The sequence below is a fragment of the Phascolarctos cinereus genome, unplaced genomic scaffold, assembly GCF_003287225.1.
Source record: "Phascolarctos cinereus isolate Bilbo 61053 unplaced genomic scaffold, phaCin_HiC Scaffold_9;HRSCAF=440, whole genome shotgun sequence".
Taxonomy (NCBI): domain Eukaryota; kingdom Metazoa; phylum Chordata; class Mammalia; order Diprotodontia; family Phascolarctidae; genus Phascolarctos; species Phascolarctos cinereus.
In genome coordinates this window covers 4,204,563-4,231,549 of record NW_027556402.1, presented here as the reverse complement: position 1 = coordinate 4,231,549, position 26,987 = coordinate 4,204,563, and the positions used below count along the sequence as shown (strand labels likewise).

General features: G+C 49.9%; 1 protein-coding gene across 8 annotated transcripts in view; it reads right to left on the bottom strand.

Annotated features, from left to right (window-relative positions):
* Positions 1–26,987, bottom strand: part of WRN (WRN RecQ like helicase) — an 89,490-nt gene that overhangs the window by 22,306 nt on the left and 40,197 nt on the right. For all 8 annotated transcript variants that reach the window (XM_021008293.2, XM_078148663.1, XM_021008295.2 and 5 more), the window contains 15 exons: positions 25,052–25,132; positions 24,424–24,544; positions 22,496–22,571; positions 21,071–21,138; positions 20,484–20,592; positions 18,210–18,278; positions 17,232–17,314; positions 15,417–15,523; positions 14,632–14,819; positions 12,299–12,473; positions 7,918–8,099; positions 7,157–7,258; positions 6,837–6,929; positions 4,949–5,090; positions 24–194 (listed from right to left, as the gene is read on the bottom strand). In XM_021008293.2, coding sequence (XP_020863952.1) covers positions 24–194; positions 4,949–5,090; positions 6,837–6,929; positions 7,157–7,258; positions 7,918–8,099; positions 12,299–12,473; positions 14,632–14,819; positions 15,417–15,523; positions 17,232–17,314; positions 18,210–18,278; positions 20,484–20,592; positions 21,071–21,138; positions 22,496–22,571; positions 24,424–24,544; positions 25,052–25,132 — 1,767 coding nt within the window. The remainder of the gene's footprint in view (positions 1–23; positions 195–4,948; positions 5,091–6,836; positions 6,930–7,156; positions 7,259–7,917; positions 8,100–12,298; positions 12,474–14,631; positions 14,820–15,416; positions 15,524–17,231; positions 17,315–18,209; positions 18,279–20,483; positions 20,593–21,070; positions 21,139–22,495; positions 22,572–24,423; positions 24,545–25,051; positions 25,133–26,987) is intronic.

Sequence of the window (26,987 nt, the reverse complement as noted above, 5' to 3'; positions counted from 1 at the left end):
AAGGCCAACTTCTACACTCTTACCTCCTTTGTAAGGACACACAATTTGGCAAACTTCTTGGACCCTGCCTTTTCTTCCAAAAAACCCTCTGAAATAAGATGCCGAGCCAAAGCCTTCCACCAGCTCTCCAAATGGTCCTTGCCACCACCAAAGAGACGATGCTGGCGGAATTTATCAGGAAGACGTTGAGAATTCTGAAATCAGGGGGAAAAGTCATTATCTACAAATCTGTCCTTGCTGATAGGAGACAAAGTACTCCTTTTTGTCAAGGAGACAACCAAAGCAGGCTAAAATTCTCTGGAGGCGGGTGCCCTGAGTGGCTGGCGGCTTTGGTGGATGGCAGACCCCATCACCAGGAGCGCACCCCAACATTCCTGTACCTCGCCTCCAGACCACTCTTCTGACACATAAAGGCCAAGTCCAAGGAGTCTAAAGTCCACTCCCATGACATTTCATTTCTATTTTTCTTGCCTTCAGCGGTTAAACAGTTAAACTGACCAAGGTCCAGCATCAGTTGTGGCTTATACAGAAGCCAGCTTAGAGTACTAATTGTGAAAAGAACAAAGAAACAAGGTTCCAAGCTATCCCGAGACGAGGACGGGACAATGACCAAGGAAGCAGAATGACCAAACTCCCATTTTTCTTCTGTCTTCCATGCCAAGGGGAACAGCCTCTGGACCCCAAAGTACAGAACAAAAAGGTCTGAAAGAGGAAAACCTCACAGGAAGCAAAGAGAACATACAAGGGCATCCGCATGACCTCAAGTCATCAGCCCCAGACTGCCCAGCCACGACAGCTAAGCCCCTCGTGGTCAGTGACCTTGAAAAGCTACATGTTGTCCCCAAGACTCCCCCATCCACGGCCTTCCCCAGCAGGCAGCCACCTGCAGCTCGCCTTCCCACGGCCCCCGCCCTCCCCACACGCTCTGATCTCCCCATGCCCTCCCACGGCCCCCACCCTCCCCACGGCCCGTGCCCTCCCCACACGCTCTGATCTCCCCATGCCCTCCCACAGCCCCCGCCACCTCTCGCCTGCCTGGACTACTGATGAGCGACCGCTTACTCTCCTTCCGTTGCGGCTCCTCCTTCTCTAACCCATCCTCTCCCAGGGGGCAGATAAGTTTTCCTAAGACACAGATCTAACTACATCATACTCCTGCTCAGAAAGATCCAGCTACTCCCTGGTGCCTCTGCTTGAGAACACATGCTCTGAACTTCACCCAGTGTTTAAAAGCCCGCGTGGTCCAACTCCATCCCGCTCTCCCCATGCTCATTATCCCCCTTCATAAGCTGGACACTTCAGCCAACCTGCCTCACTGGTCTTCCCATTTCTACACCTCTGACACAGAGGAGGGGCCCTGTGCCCATCCCCCTGCCACCCCTGTGCTTACACTGCCATCTCACCTCTGCCTCTTCACATCTTCCTTCAGGTTTCAGCTCAAGCTCCTGGCCACAAGCCTTTGCAGATGCCCTCAGTTCATGCCAGCGTTCGGGCGGGCTCACTCTCTGATTCCAGAGTGTGTCCTCTCTGTCAGAGGTCCTCCTATCAGTACCACCTTGTCCCACTGAGTGAACCTCTTAGCACACATCCAAGCAGACTGCCGAGGAGGCCGTGTTTCTTTGAAAGCACCGCTTCACCTTTATTTCTGAAGCTCTCTGCCATGGTGCACAGACATCTTGGTCACCGGCATCACAAGCATCAAACAGGGGAAACAGCACCGGACTCCAACCAGAAGATCTGTGCTAGAGTCCCAGCCCAGATGCTAACTAGCTGTGTGACCATTCACATGTTCCTAAACCTCTCTGGCCCACTTTTACCATCCGTCAAGTGAGGCTGACAACATACCTCAAACTCTCCCACTACCTACTGACTTGCATGGCTATGGCTACCCTCTCATGTCAGCATGAGAACCACTGACACCTGATTAAGGGCCCCCACCAGGAGCAAGCGAGGTGGCACAGCAGATAAGAGTGTTGACCCCAGAGTCAGGAGCAGGACACGAATTCAAATCCAGACACTTACAGCTGTGGGACCCTGGCAAGTCACGGAATCCTTCTTACCTCAGTTTCCTCATCTGCAAAATAATCTGGAGAAGGAAATAGCAAAGCACTACAGTATCTTTGCCAAGAAAACCCCAAATGGGGTCACAAAGAGTAGGCCGTGATTAATCAGCTAAGCAACCACCACCAGTCCCAGGCTTTCCTAAGTGATATTCAACAAAAAGCTACCACTTCACCATCTCACAGCTTACTGAAAGAGGTCAAGAACAGAGGCAACCTCTATGCTAATTATTTGTGGACTAGGAAAAAGCCTATGATTGTCTTGCAGAAAACGCTCCCAAAGGTAGAAGTCGAAATACGCCCCTCCTGACAGCCGTCTTTGGAATCGGTTCACTCTGCACACCTCCATGGGTCTTTCTATGCCCCGAGTCTGTCATCCCGCATACTGGTGAGTCTTCCCCAATCTGGGTCACCCACCAACTTGCTCGATAGGCCAACTAAGCATTTGCCCACATTCTTGATAAGAAGACTGAACCGGAGCAGCGAGGTGGCACAGTGGACAGAGCACCAGTCCTGAAGTCAGGAGGACCTGAGTTCAAATCTTGACACTTACTAGCTGTGTGACCCTGGACAAGTCACTTAACCTTTTGCCTAAATTGCCTAAAAAAAAAACCAAAACAAAGTTAAGACTGAACCAAGAAGGTCCAAGAACTGAGGCCTGCAGCAATCCACCCCAACTGGAGCTCATGAACTTTACCTTGTTTGTTAAGCAGCATTTTAATGCGAATGACTGGCTTCTTTTATAAGCCTATGTATTTGGATTTATGCATTTAAAAACATGATTTGGAGATTTCGCCAGACACAGGTGAAGAACTGAGCTACAAAAAAGCCCCCTGCAACTGTCTGGGGCCAGATTTGATCCAATTTAATTGTACTAATACAGAGTTCCTAGACAAGCCAAAAATAAACAGATAATCCTGAAAGAATGTCAGAAAGAAAGGAATTCATTCAGTTAGCAATTACTTAAATCCTAGGGAAAAACGCCAACATAAAACATCTTTGTGTAAGCTAAGGAGGTGGAACGTACCCTACTGGAATCACAGTGGACACCTGGTATCCTCACTATGCCACAAACAAACTTGACAATTAGCCTGTGCTCCCCCATTAATAATCCACAAAGACAGATGTGGTGTTGTCTATCAAAATAATACACGTATACACTCAGATTTATCCTAATTAGGGAGACAATTTAGTGAATTCCCAAAGAGTTAAAAGTCAGGATTCAAAAAACAAACCCCCGCTATTATGACAACCCTTTCTATGCAAGCTTGCCTTGGTCTTGGCAGACAGTGGGTGCTGGCATGACATCTGCCTTAGTTATTAGCAAGTGGCTTTTTTTAAAAAGTTCTAAATCTTTGTCTAGCAAGGGTGGTATACAATTTCACAAAGGATAACTTTTTAAATTGAAGACTCCCAAAGGTACTTGTCTGACTCCATTTCAAATAACAGGTGAAATCTGATCTCTCCTGGGAGCCCCTTGAGCTCCGTCTCGGAGCCCACTTACATTCATCAAGGACCTGACCAGATTATACCAAATTAAAACCAAGATAATTTAACATGTCACACCTCTAACTGGGCTACATGGGCCCGTGGGCCATTTAATAGCATTTTTCAAAGACATCTTCTCACATCTTAATGGTATTTTGGGGGGAAATGAGTTTCACATAAATCAGGTAAAATAAAAACTGGAAAGCTACAAATCTGCACCACTCCCACCCTGCCCATGCCCCACATGGTTCCCTGGACCACCACCCAAACAGAGCTGGGCTGGGCCGGCAAGCTCCCGTTACTGTGGGCTCTGAGCAGAGCAAACCTGGAAGTCAAGGCAGCCACAACCTAACGCAAACTGTTGTCCAAATGTTTAACAAGAAGGCAACGCGTTCAAAGCAAGGGCTTCTGAGTATACTTTAAAAAAATAATGGATTTCCGATGTATGTTGCTTTGCATGATCTCATCCAGGGTTCACTTTCCTACTTTCTGTGGGAAGGGAAGGAGAAGGGAATAAGCATGCATTAAGCTCCGACCGTGTGCCAGGCACTGGGCTTAGTGCTTCACAATTATTATCTCACATGAACCTCACAAAAACCAGCGAGGTGGGAGCATGATGCTGAGGAAAATGAGGGCCAGAGCAGTGAAACGACTTGCCCAGGGTCAAACGGCTAGTAAGCATGTGAGGCTGGATTTGAACCCCGGGCTTCCTGACTCCAGGCCAAGCAGTTTATCACCAGTGGGCTGCCTAGCACTAAAATGATCTAGTTAAGAAGTGCTACACAATGTTTAGTCAGTAAAAACAAAGCCCAGACAGGCTCCTCTCCTTAAAGTCTGGCCCTTTCAGAGGAGATGCAGTCAAGCCAGCAGACCCAGCTGAGCAAGGAGCAACACGCCAGGAGAACAAACAGCCTCGGACTCGCCATCCAGTGCAAAACCACGCGTGATAGGCAGCTAAGAGCGTCAGGAGGACCTGCGTTCAAGTCCAACCTCAGACAACTGACAATAACTAGCTGTGTGACCCTAGGCAAGTCACTTAATCCCGACTGTCTCACCCAAAAAGCAAAAAAAACCAAACCAATCATATGTGATGGAATCCAATCTTGGCTAAGAAGTGCCTGGCACTCAGTAGGCACTTGCTTACAGATTACTGACTGGCTACTGAGAGCCCATTAATCAGGGCTTTTCGGCAGAACACACCATCTAGCAGCCCAACTGTTCCTGGACGTCCTGGAGGTGCGCTCTTCTTAATGGTCCCAACAAGATCGGGCCTGGGGATTCCTCCATCAGCCACGGCTCAAGATGGCAGAAAAGGCCCCGGGAGGGGCCGGCCAAAGGAGCACGTGTGCCAGGGACCAGCGGGGCCCTAGCCAGAAAGACAGGGCCTCCCTGGCACTCACCGAGCCTCGAAGAAATAAAACGGGGACCCCGATTCCAAACTTCTCTCCCAAGTCGCGCACAGCACACAGCAGCTTGTAAGCCTGCGGCCCCAGGTCCTGCCAATGCTCCTCGGAGTCAACGCTGGAGTGAGGGTCCTTCAGTCTGAAGACACAGACACTGCTGCTGAGTTCACACCCCCAGCACAGCCCACACTGTTTTATAAGAGCGAACAAGATTCAAGCAGAGTCAGGGAGGACAAGAGAACTGTAACAAGTGGCAGAGAACGTGGAGGCACGCAGCATGGGCGAGGAGGAGGACGCGGCATGGGAGGCCTGCAGGGCCCCTGCACGTGACCCCCATCCCGTTTCCAGATGAGAAAACTAAGGCCGTGGGACCGGGGGGGGGAGGGGGGTGACTGGCCTGAGCTGAGGGGCACTGGAAGGCAGGTCAGGCAGCTGGAGAACATTATCTCACTGGATCCTCACAAGATCTAGGGAAACAGGGGCTGAGAGCCTTCCCATTTTACAGAGGAGGAAACTGAGGCAAGGGCCACACACAACCTCACAAGGTTATGAGCCGGGATCTGAACTTGGGCAGCTTCTGCATCCCCACAGGCTTGCCTGCAGCATCACCCTGTGGCTTTCCGGGAGACACAACCGCTCCTAACGCACCACCGATCCCCTTTTCTGCCAGAGCCTCCACCAGAAGGCTAACTCCTGCCTGGCACCAGCGAGGCTCTCACGAGAGGGGTGAGAGTTCAAGTCACCTCATTCGGAGAAAAGCGCCCAAGCTGAGCCAGGCTTCTACGGCAGCTGCGGCATCCTGGGGGTTCCATCATCAGACTGCTCTCACTCCCACAAGTCTACCCACAGCATTTGAACCCACGCAGAAACAGGCTGCCAGAAGAAGACATGCCTGCCTGGCAGGGAGGGGAGCGATGGGCGGGCGAGGAGCTCTGCGGGGCCTCCCTGGTTTTGCTAAACCGCTACCTCCTCCCTTCCTTTGGTACAAGGGGCAGCTCTCTCAGGAGCAAAAGGCATATATGTATAAATGAAGGTGAAAACCAAAAAAAAGGTAAAACTTTAAAGAAAACACCCACTCCCAACAATTCCCACTCCCGTAGGTGGGGGTCCTTGCTCAAGGCAGGTCACCCTCTGCTCAGCTTTCAGCTCCTTTCCCTTCCTGATGGGCGGCAATGTGAGCCTTGGCACTGCCTCCCACCCCAGAAGGCTGAGGCTGGTAAGTGAGACCGAGCCCTGCTCGCCACTTCCTCAGTGACACTGGGGAGTCAGGTCCTCCCTTTAGGTCAGGGTTCTTATCTGTTAAGTAGAAGGATCCGGTACCCTGTGTTCTCAGGTCCCTTCCTGTATGCTGCTCAAACACACAAAGAACAGCCATCATCACTTTATGCAACCTAAGATTGCCTGGAAAAGTCCACGGGAGACTCTGAATTGCACCAATGGCCACCTGAGTCTGATGACCAACTTTCCGAGAGACAGAAGGGCAGACGGAAGCATGCCACGCAGGCCAGCTTTGCAAGCGCCACGCTGCCTCTGTGACGGGCTTTAAAAAAAGCACGCTGTTTCAGGTTCAAGCCCCCCTCCTCCCGATCTGCGATGTATATGGAAAACATTCTCACAGCTGGTGTTTGTGAAGACTCAAATGTTTTCTCCAAAGTGAAAGAGCTGAGGAAGGAAAATCTGGGTTTTCAAATCACAAGCATTTATACACCACTCTAAGGTTTGCAAAGCATATTCTGTCACTGCATCTGTGTTTTCAAGTGCTACGTTTGCTTCATTTGAGCTTGAGGAGGTTAGATGTTTTTTAAGGAAATGAAAATTTGCAAAAGAAATCTGGCCTAGCAAACAGCAATCCCAATGCCTCCTTTTTGACTGGGTGGGTGCTCACCTGGCCTGACAGTTGTCACAGCACTGCTCCGTTCCCATGATGCCCAAGGAGGCCTTTCGGAGCTGTCTGTCTTCAAAATGAGACAAGATGATTCTACCCAAGAGGAAATGGAAAATCCAATGAATAAACCAAAAATGACATGTCGAATTCCTGACTAAAAATGAGGAGAAATCACGGCTGATTGACTCACAGGGGATGTCATTACTGGGCTCTGATTCACTCAGAAGCCACAACCTCTGATACAGACACAGAACCCGACAACAATCCCACTGATTCTGCATGCATTTAGGGTTAAGGTTAGGGTTACCCCACGCACTTACTTCCGCCGGCATTTGCTGGACTGAAGATACCTCTCTAATTGTCTCATCATCTTCAGTTTGTACTGTCGAAAGTCGGCATTCTGGATGTCACTAACGAGGTGCCTGTCGGGTAGAAATAAAGGGTGAGAACAAAAGAATGACACGTGACCGTCACTTTCCATTGACTGGCATATTCTACTCAGAGGAAAAAGGCAGTTTCTTTCAAAGAGCCCACCAAACAGTAATCACCACATCTGGCTGGCAAACTATATCAAGTTACAAAGTAGAGCCTTCATTTTTTTGGTTTTTTTAAAATTTTTTTCTTTTGGTTTTTTGTTTTTGTTTTTAGGCAGTTGGGGTTAAGTGACTTGCCCAGGGTCACACAGCTAGTAAGTATCAAGTGTTTGGTCTGAGGCCAGATTTGAACTCAGGTACTCCTGACTTCAGGGCCGGTGCTCTGTCCACTGCGCCACCTAGCTGCCCCTCTTCCTTTTATTTTTATCATTAATTGTGCCATCACCTGAAATGTGTTTCCTTTTTTTTTTTTGAGGTGGGGCAAGGTGGAGGCAATTGGGGTTAAGTGACTTGCCCAAGATCACAAAGCCATTAAATGGCTGAGGCTATATCTGAACTTATCCTCCTGACTTCAGGGCCAGTGCTCCATCCACTGCCCCACCAAGCTGCCCCACGGGCTTCCTTTTGTAAGCCACCTCTGCTCCTTCAGGAAAAACACGCAGTATGAAATTCATTCCCACACACACACACACACACACACCCTTCACCTGTTGAAGCTGATGTCCGCAGGGGCCCAGAGCACATGGCAAGAACTGGGCAGGCCATCGCGGCCAGCCCTGCCCATCTCCTGGTAGTAAGACTCCATTTCCTTGGGAGCACCATAGTGGATGACTTTACGGATGTCGGCTTTGTTAATCCCCATGCCAAAGGCGACTGTTGCTACAACACACTGAGAACAAGAGTAGCATGGCAGTTATTTAATGTTGTTAACGTCGCACAGCAGGCTTCTGGGTTAACGTGTTCGTGAGCAGAGCCAGAAGGGCTGATATTAAACCTAACAGCACCCACGTAAACTCCCTGCCTCAGTGTCTAGGCGAGTTTCTGTGCAACCAATGGCTCAAAGCCCAAACTGGAGGCTCTCCCCCTGGCCCTCGGCCTGCATCAGGTGGGCAGGCAGAAGACTCCCCGTGAACAGAGATGAGCACCGCCCTGGGCACGCCACCCACCCACCGGCCTGAATCAACCACGGCTCTAGAGATGAGTCTATGCTCATCAGGAGCTAGAATTAAGCTCATTAGGAGGCAGTATGACCTGGGTTGTTCCAAGGACAGCCCTACTAGGCAATGACATGAGGCAGGAGAAGGAGAAGGAAAAAAAAACTATCCAAGGGAAAAGATGAATGAACAGAGTGGCCCAAAAATATGCACCTGAGATGGGGAGAGGACCTAGAAAAGGTGCCAGGAGCCACGTGTGACTTCTCTGGGCAAAGGCCCATGGGGACCCACACCACACGTCCTGCAGGCTGCAGCAAAAAGCAGGTGTCAGACAGCTGTAGGATAAACGCTGCAGAGTGCCATCAGAGGATGGACAAATGGCTTTTGTGTGATTTTTCTCTTAAACCAAATGCATTTTACATTAACATCTAAGTGTGAGTCCTCAGGGCACTGTCTTCAGAAAAGAATGCAATTCATTTCAAACACACCTGGCCGGCATCTCCTAGCCCGGGCCTTCCCACCTGACTCTCCTGCATGGGGTGCTTCCCCCCATCAGAAGGGGAGCTCCTAGAGAGCAGAGGCCGGCTGCCTCTTCTCTTTGGACCCCAGACCTTGGCCCAGCGCTTGGTACGTAGTGTTCCATGAAGGCTTTTTAATTCATCCTCGGGCACTGTTGTAACTGTCACTTCAATAAACATAACCATAAGCAAAATGTGGGGCCCTGATCACTGTCAGCTTTCCAGTGCAGGTAACAAACATGCACACAAAATGCAGAGGTGCTAACAGCAGCAAGAACAGAAGAAATTATTTTAAACAAAGTAGAGCTACAGATCAAAGGCTGATAAAACCAACTGAGTCGAGTTACATTAATAAAAGATGAGTTAATATAATCTTTCTAAAACTAGATTTTGAGCACCTCAGGCTTCTCTCTGGCTCTGTTAGAGTAATAGAGGCTAAATGACAAAGAAAACTCCAACAGCTCTAAGGGGTGAGGTCCAGAGGAGGCAACAGGAGGGTGAATGTCCCTCAACAAGATGGCCCAAGAGCACTTCACTCAGAGCCCTGCAAGCCCCAGAGGAGCAGGCAGCCCACCCAGCTCCACGGACAGGGGAGGAGAATCCTCTGCCCAAACAAGAAGGCACCTCAGGACTCAACAGTCTTCCCCTGTCCCCAGGAGCCAATTCTGCTTTCACCTGTTTCTAAGACCTGGAAGAGCTTCACCCAGAGATCCAGGGAAGGCTAGATACCTGCCGTCCAAGGACCTGCCTCACTAACTCAGCCCCTAGGGGTTCCTCTCCGGGGGCGGGGCTGGCCTGGAGGAACTCTTCCACCACAACAGCTCCCCAAATCCTTCTTTATTTCAGAGGTGTTTCAACCTGCAATGGAGGAGGAAGAAGGGTAACTCTCCTGTTGAAGTGACAAGTCCCTCGAGCAAGAAATCACCAGAAGTCCAACACCTGACTCCTGAAGGAGAGCAACGGAAGCCCCAAGTCGCCATCACGAAGGCAGGACTTATCTGCAGTCCCATCCAGAAGAGAAATGAACTAGTGCGTTGGGCCCAGATACCACAATCTCAGCAACAAACTCAACCCCATGCCACAACAACCTGGAGTGCCAAAAGCCAGCAGTGCCCCAAACCTTTTCACTTAACTAAGGAAGAAACTGAGGGCCAGAGACCCTGAACGTTCTACCCCAGGTCATTCAGTGTGTGGCTGCCACCTGTCCTGGAGCCTGTGAGGAGCAGCTGGCCAGGAGGTACAAACTCCTCATCAAAGCAGCCACCAGTGAAATCGGGGTGCGGAAGCAGGCACCAAGAGAAAGGAGGACACACCACACAACCGTGGAAATACACAGAGTGGGCGGAAGACAAGGAGGAGGCTCCCTGGCCGGCGCCGCCACGGATCATGCAACGCTGGCCAGTCCAAGAGGCTCCTGTCTCTGCTTCTTACATATGTTCCCCAGACTTGCCGAGATCTCTTTCAGGGCCCTGTCGGAGGCAGGACCTCCGGTGAAACTAGAGTCAGGTTTTCAAGACACTTCCTGGTGAAGCTCACGGTCCCTCACATGCTGACAGGAAGGCTGGGGGTTCCCCTCCAGCCACTCCAAACCCCTGCTGAAGAGGACAGTGAGCAAGAGCCGGACATCTAGGCCAGGAGCACAGAAAGAAAAACAAGGCTGACCACCCTGACTGCCCCTGGTTAGGAGGCCACACCCTCTCCAGGAGGGATGGAGTGGAGTCTGATAGATTATACCTATCAGAAGATGGCCACTGCCAAAGAACTGGAAATGGAGGGGATGCCCAGGGAACATGACTGTGATGGAGTAGCACTGTACTACAACCAATGATGAGCAGGTGGATTTCAGAAAAAGCTGGAAAGACCTAAGTCCCGAACTGATGCAAAGTGAAGTGGGCAGAACCAGGAGAACATCATCAACAGCAACAGCAACGTTGTACAACGATCACGACAGCAGACTGAGCTCCTCTCAGCCATGCGATGACCCAAGACAATTCCAAAGGCTCGTGGCGGAGAGTGCTGTCCACACCCAGACAAAGAGCTGATGAAGCCTGAATACAGATCAAAGCAGGTTCTTTTCATCTTCTTTATTTTTTTTTTAGTTTTTTTCCCTTTTGTTCTGTTTCTTTTCATACATGTCTACTATGGAAATAAGTTTTACACGACCACACACATGTAACATATCAAATTGCTTACTGTCTTAGGGAAGGGGAAAGGGAGGAGAGGGAAGGAAAAAGTTTGGAACCCAAAATTTTATAAAAAAAAAAATGTTAAGTTGTCTTTACATGTAATTGGAAAAAATAAAATGCTATTTAAAAGAAAAAAAAGAAGATGGCTCCTGAAATTCTAGGTGCCCGGAGGGCCTTACCAATGAGATTGGGAGGCCCAGGGCAGGAGGTCCAGGAGTGAAGAAAGGGTTAACACCAATCAAAGACCAAGCACACCCCGAACTCAGCATTTAAGGCCAAGAAACATATTCAGCTAGGTCTCAACCAAGAGGCTCAAGGCCAGAACCAGAAAGTGGGAGAGAAGATGAAGCACAAAGATGGAATCGAGATTCTTTTAAAACTCCAAGTCAAGAGGAAGAGGAAAAGGTCACACAAGGCAAGGCGTGAGCTAAAGGTCAGGCTGGAACAGCCCAAGTGAGCTCGCGTTTTGCCTGCCTCTCCCCAGGAGAAGAGCTGGCCAAGGGACAGAGGCACAGCCGTGGAGTGAGAGCCCCCACAGACCCTACAGCTACAGAGACAAAGACTCCTCCTTTAAAGTGCCCGACGCTCCCTGCAGACAGGCGCTTCCAGGCAGGCGGTCACAAACCACCACAGCCTGAGAGCAGCTGCCCAGATTCCTGTGCCCTGGGCAGACGGCTGGACCAGTCCCCTGGGGCCAGGGGGTGCCTGTGTCCCAACGCTTCTTATGGTTTCGGTTTTTTTAATAAAAGGAAGAGCTGAGCAAAGAACCTAGGAAGGAAGCCCTAAGAGCCAAGCCAGCCCATTCTAAAGCCCTGGCCCGAGAGCTCCTTCTCAGAATGGCTTAGTCCTTTGTCAGGCCTGGGGCAGACAGAGGCATGGAAGACAGGAGCCAGCGTGGTGGGCTGAACTCCAGCAGGGCAGGGGGCGACACAGAGGGCAAGCCTCCTCAGACAAGGGTCTGTGCCTCTCCCTCCTCTCCGAAACGCTCCAGGCAGAAAGGCGGCAGCAATGAGCAGACTGACCAGAGGCCACGGGCCAGTCCAAGAATGTGCCAAACCCATTCCCAGGTTTCTCACCGAGCACTACTTCCTAGCTAAACCACATCGGAATTAGTAAAAAGCCTCACTCAAACACTGGAGATGATGGGAAAGGACGAGGTCAGCTGCAGCTCAAGCGACCAGAGGACCTGTGTGTTACGCTTCCCTGAGGAACAGTACAAGGCCCACGCACCTGGATTTCATCATGCATGAATTGGTGATGGATCTCTCGCCTCGACTTAATCCCCATGCCTGCGTGGTATGTCCCACAGGCCAAGTTCAGCTTCCGCAGCTCTGCAGTCACTTGTTCAGAGATCTTTCTGGTAGGGCAATAGATGATAGTGGGGCCTTCAAATTCCCGGGATGATCTGAAATAAAGGGAGAAAAAAATACATTAATGGGGACAGACAGATGGACAGACACACACACACACACACACACACACACACACACACACACACCCACCCACCCCCAGAAGACATCTGGACTACAATTTAAAAAGAAGCCACAGCAGATACAGCGAAGTCACTCCTTGGCAATGGAGACCAAAGAACTTCCATTCACATCACCAATAACTTTCACTTCAGCCAAATAAATGAAATGACAGCCTCCGTTCTTGCCCAACCGTGAACCAAAGCTAACCCAAGTCACAGAAGTGCCGCTCTGGGTTTTCTCACTGCAGGGACGGTCCAAAGAGCAGGCAGCCAGAGGAGCAGGAGAGCCCAGAGGCAGGGAGAGGTCCCAGATGAGAAGGCCCTAGCCCTAGGCCTGTGGCTTGCCGCTGCTGATCCAGGACCACTCACTCCTTTCTGACCTCAAAAATGCAGTGTAGACCCTTCTCCAAGGTCCCTCTGGCCCTAACTCTGGGCTCTATCAAGAACGCTTTGCAGAACGAATTAGTCAGTGGGTCGCTGGCCTCCAAGCGCTGTTCCATGGCAAGCTCAGACCCTTTCTCCTCAGTGGAGAAGAGCCCCTAGCCCACGGCCGACTCTAGCCCAGCTCAATCATGAAGTGACCCCTTCTCAGAAGCTTCCTAAGAAGCCAGAGGAGCAAAAGGCCCCCCTAGTATCAGAAATCAGGCAATTCGGAGGACTCTGGCCACCAGGGCAAGTCGGTAAAGTCGGTAATTTGCTGTCTTTGTTGTCATTTGTGCTTCACTCCCAAGAGGAGGTGTTGCCATGGTTTGCGAGTGAACTGGATTTAAGTGAGGCAGGGCAGTGCAAAGTCGCCAGCCTCACTTTCTCCTCCGGAGCCATCTGGGCCCAGTGGCCAGGTATAGATCAGGATGACTGGAGAGGGCCCTGGATGAAGTGGGAGACCCTGGCCTTTTTAAGCTAAGGTCTTTAACAGGTCTCAGTCTGACTGAGGCAACACTCAATCACTGATTAAGGCTAGGTAAGAAATGAGGCAGAGAATGGCCTCTTTTACCTAGTCTCCCCAAAAAAATAATAATCTGAGAAGGGAAGATCCTCAGGGTTTCTGGCCAAAACAGGAACAACTGCTGTCTACATTCCCTCTGAGCCAATCAGGGCCCAAACAATGACCAAATGGGGCTTGGCCTGGAACCTACTCTTGGCCAATCACGGAGAGCCAGAGTGATTTGGGTTTAAGGTGTGGTCTTTAAGAAAGAAATCTGCAATACGGAACCTACAACACAAGGTAGCAAAGCAAATAACTGACTGCCACCACAGCCTGTGCAGCTTGGAGACCCCAGAAGCAGAGGAGGCCATCCTTGCTTGGACAAGGGGACCGAGCAAACACTGGCTGCAGCATTTTACTTTGCCACCATGGAAACTACTGAATAGTCGGCTAGGCTGTGATCCCAAGACTGAAAGAACCAGAAATGAGGTGACTACATGAGAATGGACAACTGAACAGAAAGCAAGACGAGAAGAGTCTATGAAGAGACAGGTACACTGATGCACTGTTGGTGGAATTGTGAGTGGCCAGCTATTCTGCAAAGGGATTTGGAATGAGGCTACAGAAAATGAGTAAAATGTTCCCTGATTTTGACATAAATTCTACAGGGGTCAATGCTAAAAAAAAAAAAAAAAAAAAAGGAAGCCCCCATATCCACCAACATCTTTGTAGCAGCATTTTTTGTGGTCATAAAGGACTGGAAACATGGCAGATGACCCTTGACTGCATAATGGAATATCACTGCATTCTGAGAAATAAGAAATGCCGAGGCAGACGGAAAAGTGAAAACACTTATGGGAATCAATGCAAAGGGAAGCCAGCAGAATCACAGAGGACATCGACGCCCACCACCACAAAGTCCAAGCTGATGCCTGAGGAAGTGTCGTGGCCAGGAAGGACCAAGAGCCAGGAGACGCCCCTCCTGTCAGGGCATGACTGGCACGCAGCTCCACAGCACCCCCCAAGGACCCGCTGACAAGCAGCTTCATGCCCCACCCCTCTTGCCAGGGACAGCTCTGCAGAGGGGCTGGGCAGGACCAAGTAAGAAGGTACAAGAGCCTGTCTACCAGCACGCCTGCAGAACCCAACAAGCCAAGAGCTACTCACTCTGTCTTTTTCACAAGAAACCTGTCCAGATCTTGAAGGATATTGCCCGTCTTCCGCCCGACCTCCAGGTAGAGGTTGGGCCGGTCAAAGCTGGTGCAGGTGACCTGAGGGTTGCGCAGGTTGAGGCAATACACGATGTCTGCTCGGATGGAGGAGCTCGCTGTTGCCGTCAGCGCCAGCACAGGCACCTGGGGGAACACAGATGGGACCCAGGTAGAAGCTCACGGGGGAGGCCAGAGGGAGGAATGTGGAGCGGGGGCCCCAACAAAGAAAGTGAAAAAGAGAAAAGAGAAGGGAAGGAGCCAGGAGAGAGCCGCAGGGTCCACCCACAGGCACGCTCTGAATGGTGAGCCATCAGGCAGTAGTGAGTGTCATGCCAACCCAGAGAGTAAGTGGAGAGAGTGGAGGTCAGCAGAGAGGTCAAGAAGAGCGAGGGCATTAGAGCTGACACTTTAGAGATCATTAATAACTACTTTGCACCCGTTGCAACTCAAGACCCATTTCCTATTTGCCTTTCATGGGAACTGAGTCCAGCACCGCCCCACCCCCAGCTGACTGCAGGCCAATAACTGGCTTTCTCCCTTGTGATGAAGTTAAAATCCACAGTATGCCTCCCTGTTCAACCACCATCTGGCTCAATGGCCAAACTCCCCAGTGACCAAAGACAACAATTCCTGAGAAATACTAAGGGCAAGAGAGAACTTAATCCCCACCCCACCCAGATCCACCCTTCCTGTTCTTTGGCAGGAATGGCCTTTCTCCTCTGTCAGGGTGAGAGTGCTCACCATCGGCAGGGCGGTCTTCAAGGAACCCAAGCTTCGGAACGAATTTCTGAAGTCATGCCCCCACTCCGACACGCAGTGGGCCTCATCCACAGCAATCAAAGTGATCCCTAGGGAGAGGGAGAAACTCACCAACAAGGAGACCTTGACAGGCAGCAGGCCAGGCCTCAACGCTCACTGAGCCATTCCAACAAAAAGCAGGGTCGGCGTCCCAGTGACCCGAAGCTACGGTCAGAATAAAGATGCGGTTCAAGCCTGAGTCACTTCAGATAAAGCCAAATCACTGCTGCAGAGGAGAGGAAAATGAAAGGAGACACTTCCTCCAGGACGCAGCTTTCATCCCTTTGTGCTCTGCACACGCCATCCTGGCCTTACATTCCCGCTCAATGGCGATGCTGCCACTATTTGGACAGGCTGGCGGGAGGCAGGAGTCCCTACCAGGCACCACCACATGGCCCAAGGGCATCCTCCTCCAGAGGCACCCGGTGGGTCTGAGAAACAAACAGGAAGCGTCCCTGGGGGGAGACACATGGCCAGGTGACTGAGCCCCGCTGGAGAGCCCCCTGCTGCGCAGGCAGGGGCGCAGCCACCCAACACAAGACTCCAGAGCCTCCGCGGGCTCAACCTTAACACGTTTCTGTACACTTAGTTTTTTTGCTATTTCTTCTACAACACTTGGGAGAACTTCAAAAATTTAAGATACTATTAAAATTGTAAACTAATGAAATGTCAGAGCAATGCCCATGAACGTTCTGAATGTGTTCGTTTTCACGGCATGAACACTTCCAAAATAATTTTCCTGGGCTACACTCTTGTTCGACATTAAGAACTTAGTGAAAGTGTTTCACGAGCTTTCAGTGCACAAATACCAGGGTCTCTTATTAGCCATGTGCATAAAGCAATCACCTAACAAAAACACAGACAAAATCACAAATCTTGTGAGGCTCTGAACTACTGGAGTGAGGAGATAAGTTACACCGAGAAAACCATCAACCACCCAGGAGCCAGCAAATGGGGTAGAAGGAGTGAAGGATGACCAGGGCCCTGGTACAAACTGGGCAGCCAATGTCTCTCTGGCTCCATTTTCTCATCTATAAAATGGGAACAATAATAGCCCTCGCCCAATCGGCCTCCAAGCCCACGAGTGCCACATGACCATGTGCCCTGCCGGGCAGACCTCTCTTGGCATCTAGAACTCCTCTGGCAAGTGACCGCAAGATGAAAAAGCATGTCAAGATCTGCATCTGGACTGCTCCGTACCTCTGCTGCTCGTGGCCAGCATGGCCCCGGGCTAATTACTCAGCCTCTTGAACCTCAGTTTCCTCATCTGTAAAATGAGCAGGCTGAACTAGCCAACACCTGAGGGTCCTGCCACTTCCTGGTCTCTCAACAGAGAGAACTTTCATAAAGTCTGGAGAACGTAGCATCTGCCTGCCTGCCATCATCAGCGTACTTAGGTATGGAAACTAACAAGGGGGAGGCTTGACCAAGAAGGTTTGTTGGAAACTTGACCTAAAATACCCCAAAAAAGGGGAAAAAGAGAAAACAGCAGGCTCAAAAGGAGCCTCCGGACACATCGGCTTTTGAACAACTTTGTCCACACAAAGAATCCACTTTTCAGAAATGCGGAGGGCCTGTCAGCCTTTGGTTTTCAATGTGAGGTACACCTGAGAACTATTACCTGAGTATTGCTGTCATCTGGACTACCAACGGGACAGTCCTCACCCCCTCGGCCCAGAGGCACTGAGTCCCACATGCAGGGAGAGGCAGAGCCACCAAAGCTCCGCCAAGGCACAGGCCGCCACCTCTGCCACTTACCCAGGTCAGCGTTGAGCCGCATCAGCAGGTCCAAGCTGGCCAGGCAGAATTCTGGGGTGATGTACACAACCCTGTACTCTCCCCTGTGACAGAAGAGAGGAGGGGAGAGTGAGAAGTTGGCAGGCCGAGCCAAAGCATTTGCCTCACCGAATCTGCTGTGATCACCGTGCTGGATTTATTAAGGTACTATTGGGAACTGCATTCCTCACTCTTGATGCTACTTGTCAAAAAAGCTCACTGAGAATCTAAGAATCCCTACGCCCTCGGGCCACTGCTATAGCTCCTGGTTTTCCCCCTCCCCTGCTGAGGACTTCTCCAATTTTTCACAAGTGACAGGAAGGCTCTATCACTCATGACCAGCATCCCCATAATGGCTGGGAGCACAGGTCAGTGGACCCCACGTTGGACAAGAAGTCTGCAGATATCCCTTCTCAGGCAGTATTCTGTGAGTGCGATAGAATGAGGCTGGCCTGATGTCTTGAGAAGAAATACTGTAAATAACAAAACCTTTAAGAATTCAGAGATGTGCTAACATACTAATGAGGAAAACCACACAGAGACACCATGGTCCTTTCCTGAGGAGCTCTTGGTCCACCCCAATGCCAGGCTGGCACCTCCCTATGGCAGGGCAGTGCCCTGGCACCCCACAGGCTGCCAGGCTTCAACAGCTCAGCTCCCAAGCCAAGAAGGCCTCAGGGAAGGTCTAGGTTCAAGCCAGGGCTCGCTATACCAGCCCCAGCTCCAGAGGGGCTCGGCCTGTGCCTGAAAACAGGGGAACCATAAAGAGGCCCTCCTAAGAGAGGGAGACACAGAGGACTGCAGGATGACCAAAGCACGGCCATCAGTGCAGCCCAACTCCCACAGACCAGACCCTTCAAAGGTTTCAGAGATTCTGCTCCCATCGTACAGGAACACAGGATGCACACTGCCCAAGTTTGTCAAACAAGAGAACTTAGTAACAGAAAATGGGCTACTTACGCTTTAACACGACTGATGATATTCTCTGACTGAGCGGATCCAAGGAAACAGGCTTTAACATTGGACATTCTGAAAGATGAAAATTCCGAATTGCTGTTCAAGGAGGCTCTCAGGGGGCTCCTTCCTTTGGAGGCGCCCAAGAGAGAACATGGAGCCCGTGGCTTGTGAACTGCTCATGCACTCTCAATCAGACACTCTCCATGGGCTTTTCCTGGACCAATCACTGAGAGAGGTCCTGGGCCTACCAAGACAGAGGAAGACAGTCTGTGCCCGCCAGACCGGGCACACAACAGGCACAGTGCTAAGAAAGTAAAAGGCATTCTCCAGAGGGACGGAATACTAACCATCAGGGGCAAAAGGGAGGGTCAGGGAAGAGATCACAGCAGAGGGGGCCCGAGTCGGCTGGGAGACACAAAAGGATTCTCAGCAACTGCAAAGAGGATGGAGACATTCCAGGAAAGGGGCTAGCCTGGCTCCATGCATGGAGACAGGAGAGGGAATGGTGGTGAGATACAGGAAAATGCCAGTAGTCCCATGTGGCTGCAACCCATTGACTGAATGAGTCACTGAGAGTAAAGCCGTCTAAGCCTAAAGGCCAAGGTAAGGAATTTGTATTTTATGAGAGAAGGGATCAGGAGCCCCAGAAAGTCTGTAGTCAGGGGAGGCCTATGGTCAGATCTATGGCTCGGAAAGGTTATTTTGGCAGTTGTGTGAAAAATGGACTCCCGAGATGAGTCACCTGGAGAAAAGCATCAATCATTAAGCTTTTACAATAGATGGAGGGAGGGAAGAAGAGAAAGTCAAGAAGAATTTTAGCCCTGTGAGCGGAAAGAAGGGAGCCGAGGAAAGGGGCCCTCTGGACGCCGGGGGAAGGAAGAGGCAAGATCAAGGATGGCCTGGATGGCCTGGAAGATGGTCAGACTCCAGAGAAATGAAACTTTGGAGGGGAGGCAGGATTGGGGCAACAAGCTTCATTCCACTTTGAACCTGGAGCAATTGCAGTGCTGAGAGGACAGAGAGGATGGGGGCTCAGGAGAGAAGCTGGGGCTAGAGTTCTAACTCAGGGTCCTATGCATAGGGATGATGTGGAAGCAGGTGAGTTCACAAGGTGAGCCATCATTCAGAGAGAAGAGGAAACAGGCCATGGCCCAGCAAAAGACTCGGTGAGAGCACGAAGCCGTCTAAGGACCGTCGAGGGCCAGGGAAGAGAGAGGAGCCGACAGTCAGTAGCGTCCAAGGCCAGAGTAACATCATGGAGGACAAGGCCTGAGAAAAGGCCACTGGACTGAGCAGCTGGGCATCAGGGGTGGCCTTTGAGAGAGCATTTTCAAGGAAGGGATGGGGTCAAGATGTCAGCTTGCAAGGGGCTGGTTGGTTCTGGGGGTTTTTTTATCTTACACTTGAGCCTCACACCCCCTTCCCAAAAAAAGTCCTCTGAGCTACACAACACACCAAAAAGGGTAGGGAAGGAGGGTGCTTAATTAAGAGTGATTATAACCATTCAAAAAGAATGCATTCTTAAAATGAAACATTTCAAAATGTCACAGTTCACCTAAAAATAAGTCTTTTAAAAAATATGCGACAGTCTAGCAGAGCAGAAAAGATGATCTGTGAAGGCAGGGGCTGCTTTGGCAACTTGGCATCTGCAGCACCTTGTCCCAGGCCTGGAGCCCAAGAGGGGTGCGGCAATGCTTCCTGAAACCCCACAATCCTATTCCCAAGCCACCCAAGGGGAAGGCCCAGAACAAGATGGCAGATGCCCTCTTCTACGCCTTTCCTGGTTCTGACTACCTCTGTTCCCTGCTACGTCCATGAAGACACAAAGGAACACAAACGTGCATTCTCTTCAGAAGGACTTTGACAGAAAGAACACAGAGCCACTTAACCAGGATGATATTTTCCTCTTTCAAAAACTTCCTACAGTGAACACTCATTCTCTATTCAACTAAAATACAGAGGAAAAGGCCAATGAGAAAGAAGAAAACCTAACACATACAGTTCTTACAACGCATTTGACACATGACTAGGACAGATGCGATGACCAGATGTTCCTTAAAGATGCCCTAAGATGCAGGGCCTGGGGAAGCACAGAGACCCTGTCCACACTAGTACGATTATGCTACCATAAATAGAGAGGAATAGCCTTTCTGAAAGGTCTAGCCAGAGCCCAGATTTGAAAGACGACTCCCTCTGTCCAGATGCTTCATTCCTGAAGAAAGCAGAATTCCAGCAGGGCAGTAAAACAAGGCCACTGACCCCCGACCTCCAACTTACTTGAGCTGAAGCACCTGGTCTTCCATCAGAGATATCAGAGGAGAGACAACGATGCCGATTCCGCCGACAAACACGGGAGGGAACTGGAAGCACAAACTCTTGCCGTACCCTTCCAGTGAAAAGGCCACAACAAGACAGATGAGGACACCAACCCCAGATCTAGCACTCCCTGCACAAGGGCTAAGGGAGCCTCTTCACAGGCACGTGGGCCTTCCATTCCCCATCCCTCAGAGCAGCCACCATGGTCTATTTCTGAGCATCCAAGTCTAAAGACTCAATAAGGAAGGAGCTCTTAATCACACTACAGTTTCAACCAAAAATATAAATTTAAGGGGTGGCTAGGTGGCACAGTGGATAGAGCACCAGCCCTGGAGTGAAGAGGGCCTGAGTTCAAATCTGACCTCAGACACATAACATTTACTAGCTGTGTGACTCTAGGCAAGTGACTTAACCCCAACTGCCTTGCCAAAAAAAAAAATACACATATATATACATATACATACATATACACACACACACACACACACACACACACACACACACACACACATATATTTAATACAGAAACACTGTTTAGCATGACATACCAGTCGCCATAACTACGAGATTATCTCTTCTTTCTTCTAAAACAGAATGGATCACTTTCCACTGCATCCTTGCAAGAGGGGAGGGGGGAAATGGGGAAAGCGGACATTAATTAACTGATAAGAAACATCAGGACCCCACTGCCCGCCCAGGTCACTCCTCACCATCCATCCCACATCTGTCTTCAAAGCCCCTCGCTGGTGCTGTCTACCAATGGCCGGTCTGTTCAGCCGAGCAATTATACCCAAGCAAGATTCAGCATCAGGAGACTTCCTCATTGAAACATCTTTTTATTTAATCAGCACAGAGCAAAAATTTGACTCAAGACAACTGGGTGTCCAACAGAAAAGAAGTGGAGCTTAAAGCAGGCCTGAGAAGCCTGAGGCACAGGTTAGAATTGACTGGAGGGGAGCAGGAGTGCCTCCATCTGCTCCCCAGAGACTTCATGGAGGGGTCGCCTCCTCGGGATCACTCCCCAAAGGCAAAGATTTAGCCCAGCAGAGCACTTGATACCGAACTGCAGGGGAAACTTTAGTGCATTTTGGAGTTAAGTAGCAGAGAAAAGTCAATGAAACGAATGTATTTGACAAGAAACCTCTGAGTGCGCTCTAAGGTGACAGGCCATTCCACACTATGGGAAGAGCAGTCCGACAGGAAAGACAAGGTCAAAGCTAAACGAAGCAGAGCCGCTGCTCCTGGAGCCCAAAGGCACGGAGCAGGCCCCACTCTCTAACCTGCCCTCACTCCAAGGACCCACACTATGGAGCCCCTAGACCCCGAAGACCAGCCCTCACATGGTCTTCTCCCACAGGATGGCTACAGTTAGTGTATTCTCCCCAACGGCAGGCTGTCTCTCCTACATCTACAGGCACATGCACACACACAGGCAGGGACGTACGTGTGTGTGTGTGTGTGTGTGTGTGTGTGTGCATGTTTGGGGGGGGGTGTTTACTGGCTGAGGATGACAGAATATTAGGTTCAGAGCTGGACCCATCAAATCCAATGCCCTCAATTTACAGAAGAGGGAAACTAAGGCCCATGGGGGTAAAGTAAGTTGGCCAGGTTTATCATATGGCTAGCAAGTGTCTGAAGTGAATTTGAACTCAGGTCTTCCTGACTCTAAGCCCAGTGAGATCACCACTACTCCAAGCTGCCTCAGCAGCAGACACTCAATAGACATTTGTTGAACTTAAAAGGTAACTGCAATTATTTCTCTATTCAAATTAGTATCTGTGAATGCGCTATCTTCTTATTAGCAATAACCGAAATTCCTGAAATCCAACTACGCCAGAAAACATCACTGGTAGGGAGGCAGCCCTAGGAAATGAGACACATTATGGCTTTATAACCATGATTAAGGTTTTCTCTCTGCAGTTTTCCTCATTAAGAAAAAAGTAAGTCATTTAGTTAAGTAACAACATACTCACGGTTTAAAGTTGGAATGGCCAAAGTAGGTCTTTAGGCAAACGATTTGCTCTGCAGTAGGTGTCGGTAGCGAAGGGTCTTAAAACAAAATATTTGAATTTAAGTACAAACAGAAGAATATTTTAAGGTAAGAGAAGGAAATGTAACTTTTATTCTTTTTTTAAAAAGGAAAGAAAAATCCATTCTCCCTGCTTCAAATCCCCCTTCCCTCCAGACTTTACACCCTCCCCAAGTGGCAGCCAGATGATGTCATCAGATGCTGTTCGGATCACATGACTCTGACCCAAACTCTTCAGCCGCTCGCCAATGCCTTCAGCTCAAAGTCACAATGTCCCACAGGCTCGTCCACTCTCCAGGCTTCTTTCCTGCTGCCCCGCCCCCCACCACAACCCTTCTGCTGCAGTTTCAGTATTCCCCTCAGCCTTCCTCAGTCCCACTGGAGACCTCCAACCACCTCTGACCCCACACTGGCCAAACCCTCCAGGCTTCCTTGCCGCCCCTCTGCAAACCCAAACGATGGCCCAGCGTCTGGCACAGGTCCAGGCTTATGCTTGCACTCAGTGACGCTCCCCCACTCCTCAAATTTGTTCCCACTTGCCATCTCCCTCCTCCCACTAGGTAACGAGCTGGGACAATCCCTCCATTTTAGTACAGGAAGAAGCCAGGGCCCAGAGAGCTCAGATGGATGCCAAGGCACGAAGCAAAGAGGGGCCTCACACCAAAGAAGGGGCTGCTCTACCCTTCCCTCTGGGTGGCTCGTCACCCAACTCAACAAGATGTTCCTTGAGGTCAGGACAATACTGTGGGACTCGCTGGATGCCCAGAGCAGACACACATTTTGCCAGGTGACCCAAGAATCAACAGGCACTTCCAGAGGCCTGGTTCACAGCCAGGCCTGCAAAGAGGCAAGCAGAACCTGTGGGAGCTGCTGCTTCAACTTTGGTTTCATTTAGCACACTCCAAGCAAGATGCCCCACTCTCACTCAGAGAGGGCCAGGCCGGCATGGGTATCCCGCACAGGGCTCTAACCAAGCACTGCATGTCTCATACAGGAAAACAGAATCTAATGGACCCCATGGATTTCATCCCCCTACCCCCTCAGCTCACGTGCACAATCAGCCCACCAAACTGAATTAGGGAAGGCCTCCCAATGAGAATCCCAAGATGTTAAAGCTGCCACAGACCTGAGAAATACCTAGTGCAATTCCTTTACAGATGAAGGAGCAGGGTCCCAGAAAGGGGAAGCAGCCAGCCCCAGGCCACGCACAGGGAAAGGGGCAGAGCTGGGAGTCAAGGCCAGCTCCAGGACAGTGGGGCCAGTCTCCTGCTTCCCATACGTCTAGTGTGAAAACGAGCTCTCGCTCCATTCCATCCAGTCACAAAGTCCTGGAAAGCAAAAACTCCCTCACTCCCTCTTTACAACACATCCGGTATGTCTGGGAAATGGGCATGAAACCTTTCCTTTGCCTGAGATCAGGAAGTCAAGGACGTTAGACAGAATGCTGGGTCATTCCTGGATCACCACACTCTCTTAATGGCCTTGGAGAAGGACTTGGAATACAGGCTGAGGTTCCAACTCCAGGCTGGAATGCAGGTGTCCTTGTACCCTATCCCTAAAACAGAGATAATATCAGTACTGCCTGGCTCACAAGGTACTGCGGAAGGCAGGGGCCAACCCTACAAGCACTACAGAAGGTGATTTCTTATGTGCTCCCCATCACTCACCTTTAAAAAAAAAAGTTCTCCTTAATGTAGGCTGACTAAATTTTACATCAGGAGAGCCTTCTATCCACCCCTCAGACCACAAGAGAAGACTCAAGTATGGAGGCCTGTCTTCTACACACACACACACACACACACACACACACACACACACACACACACACAATCTAGAGCAGATATCAATAGTGACAACCCCATTCTCCTTTACCCCATTCATCTTCCTCTTCTTCAATAGCTTCCTCGTCCCCCTCATCGGCAGCAACCCCAGCCTTGCCTTCTGTTTCTGGCACATTCTGCTTCAACTTGTCACAGTCCAAGTCTTCTAATGACTGAAAAAGACAAAGCAAACCACCCCCCGTGGCCACCTCATTTTTATCCCCACATCAACGGGAGGCTGTTCCAAGATGGTGCATGAGCCAGCCCTGATCCCAAGGAGTCTAGAGGCTGCCCTCAAATCACAGGCTTCAGAGCCACAAAGAAGGAATGGTTTCCAACTATGATTAATACATAACATAAAAATCCCTGAGAAGGGAGTTAAAATACATTTTGTCTTCTAAGACTAAACTTTACTTTTGACGAAACTTGGCAGAAATGTTGAGGGCTCCAATTCATTTTTTTAAAATAAGTCACTACCTCAAAGAAAGACAAAATTTGGATGAAAATATTGGAATTAAGAACACAGATGAAATGAGATAAGACTTCTCCTATGCCAGCTACCTTAATGGGCTGGTCTCCTTTCAGGAGTCTCTTAGAGGTAATCCTGTCTGTGTCATCAAATACCCTTCACAACAACACCCATTTACTTTTCTACTACAACATCAGAACCAAAAACATACTTTAAGCATCTGCATTTCCAGATCTTCATCACTTTCAATGACATAAGAAAGATCATGAGCATCCATCACGGAAATTAGGTCCTGGGGGAAAAACATAAATAAACGATTGTTTGATTTGAATTTCTAGCATTCTTTCTTTTCTCCTACAAAACCCATTTACTATTTGTTTTGTTTTGTTTTGTTTTGGGGGGCAATCAGGGTTAAGTGACTTGCCCAGGGTCACATAGCTAGTGCACATCTGAGGCCTCCTGATTCCAGGCCCGTGCTCTCTCCACTGTGCCCCACCACAGACCCAGAACTCATTCACCGCTGACTCCACTTATCAAAAAAAGGTTTACAGAGAGTCTTGTGCCTTAACATCAGTACTTAACCCAGTGTCACAGGAATGATTAGGAACTGACTCCTTCATTCAATAAACACACGTTAAGCACCTACTATGTGCCACTGATAGGAATGGATCTGAATGAGGGATGTCACTGACAGGGGAAGACCCATCTGACCAAAGTCCCTCGCCCGAGCGGGGCTGACAGCAGCTCAGCCCCCTCCAGTCTGAGAACCCTGCCAAGAACACTGTGAAGGAACTGAAGAGTTAGCAACCTGCCCCGGACCCCAAAGCCAGGCCATGGCGCCATCCTTTCTGATCTTCAGACTAGCTCTGTCCAGGCCCGGCTGCTGCTCACGGATGACACAGAGGCAGAAAGCCAACCTGTTTCCACGCTCTAAGCTGCAGCGGTCATTTGCACAAGACCAGCTTGATAGCTTTGGCATCATAAAGCTGTCTTGTGACCCCCGTACGAAGGCCTGCTGCCTGGTTGCGGCTCAGCCAGAAAGACAAGGGTTCACTTCCCAGGAGCTACAGTGAGGCTCCTCACCCATTTTTCCCATAAACCATAAATCGCCCACAAACGTCTTTCCCTCTTTATTCTGCGTGTCCTTGTTCATAGGCTGCTTGATGCCCCCCTCCTTACACCCTGAGCTTCCCAAGGGGAGGACCTTGTCTTCTGCCTCTTCTTGTATCCCCAGTGCTAAAAGCTCAATAAATGTTCACTGACTGAATAAACCTGGGGTATACAGGCAAGGATATTCACAACACATACAAAGCAAACACAAAGTAATTTTGAAGGCAAGTAGAAAATACAAAGCGGTAAGATTTTGATCCTAACCCATGTATGAGAGGAAAGCCAGAAAGGCTACCATTCCTTCTACTGAGAAGGATGGTTTTTCCTCATCAAGAAGCAATCAGTTTGGCAGGACATTGTATTCTCCACACCTTTAAGCTAATTGTTTGACACTTAAAATGCCTTCTGCTCATAACAATTGCCAAAGCCTGCCAATTTCCTTCTAATGATGTAAAAGAGGATATGCCCTTGAGGCGCACACATGTGCACACCCACGTTCAAGGGTTCTTCACCTATTTGTGCCACAGACCCCTTTGGGAGGCCAGGGAGGCCTAGGGACCCTCTCTTAGAGTAATGAAGGAAATGCTAAGTTTCCATTGGCAGCTAATGGAAACAAGGATGTAATTTTTTTCCATCCAAGTTCATAGACCCCTAAAATCTCCCATGAATCCCAGACTAAGACCAGCCTCTGGGGCAGCCAGGTGGCGCAGTGGATAGAGCACTGGCCCTGAAGTCAAGAGGACCTGAGTTCAAATCCGGTCTCAGATCAAACACTTGACACTTACTAGCTGTGTGACCTTGGGCAAGTCACTTAGCCCCAATTGCCTAAAAATAAAAAATAAAAAAATTTAAAAAAAAAATAAATTAAGACCAGCCTCTGCCCTGATAGAATGCAAGCTCCCAAACACAAAGGGCCCCAGCCACCAGCAACTGTGAATTGTCTGCCTCAGATATGGGTAAAAAAAGAGAGTAAACCAACTCAGAGCCTGAGGCTAAATGTACTTTTTTGGGGCCTGAACAGTAATGGATTTGGAGTC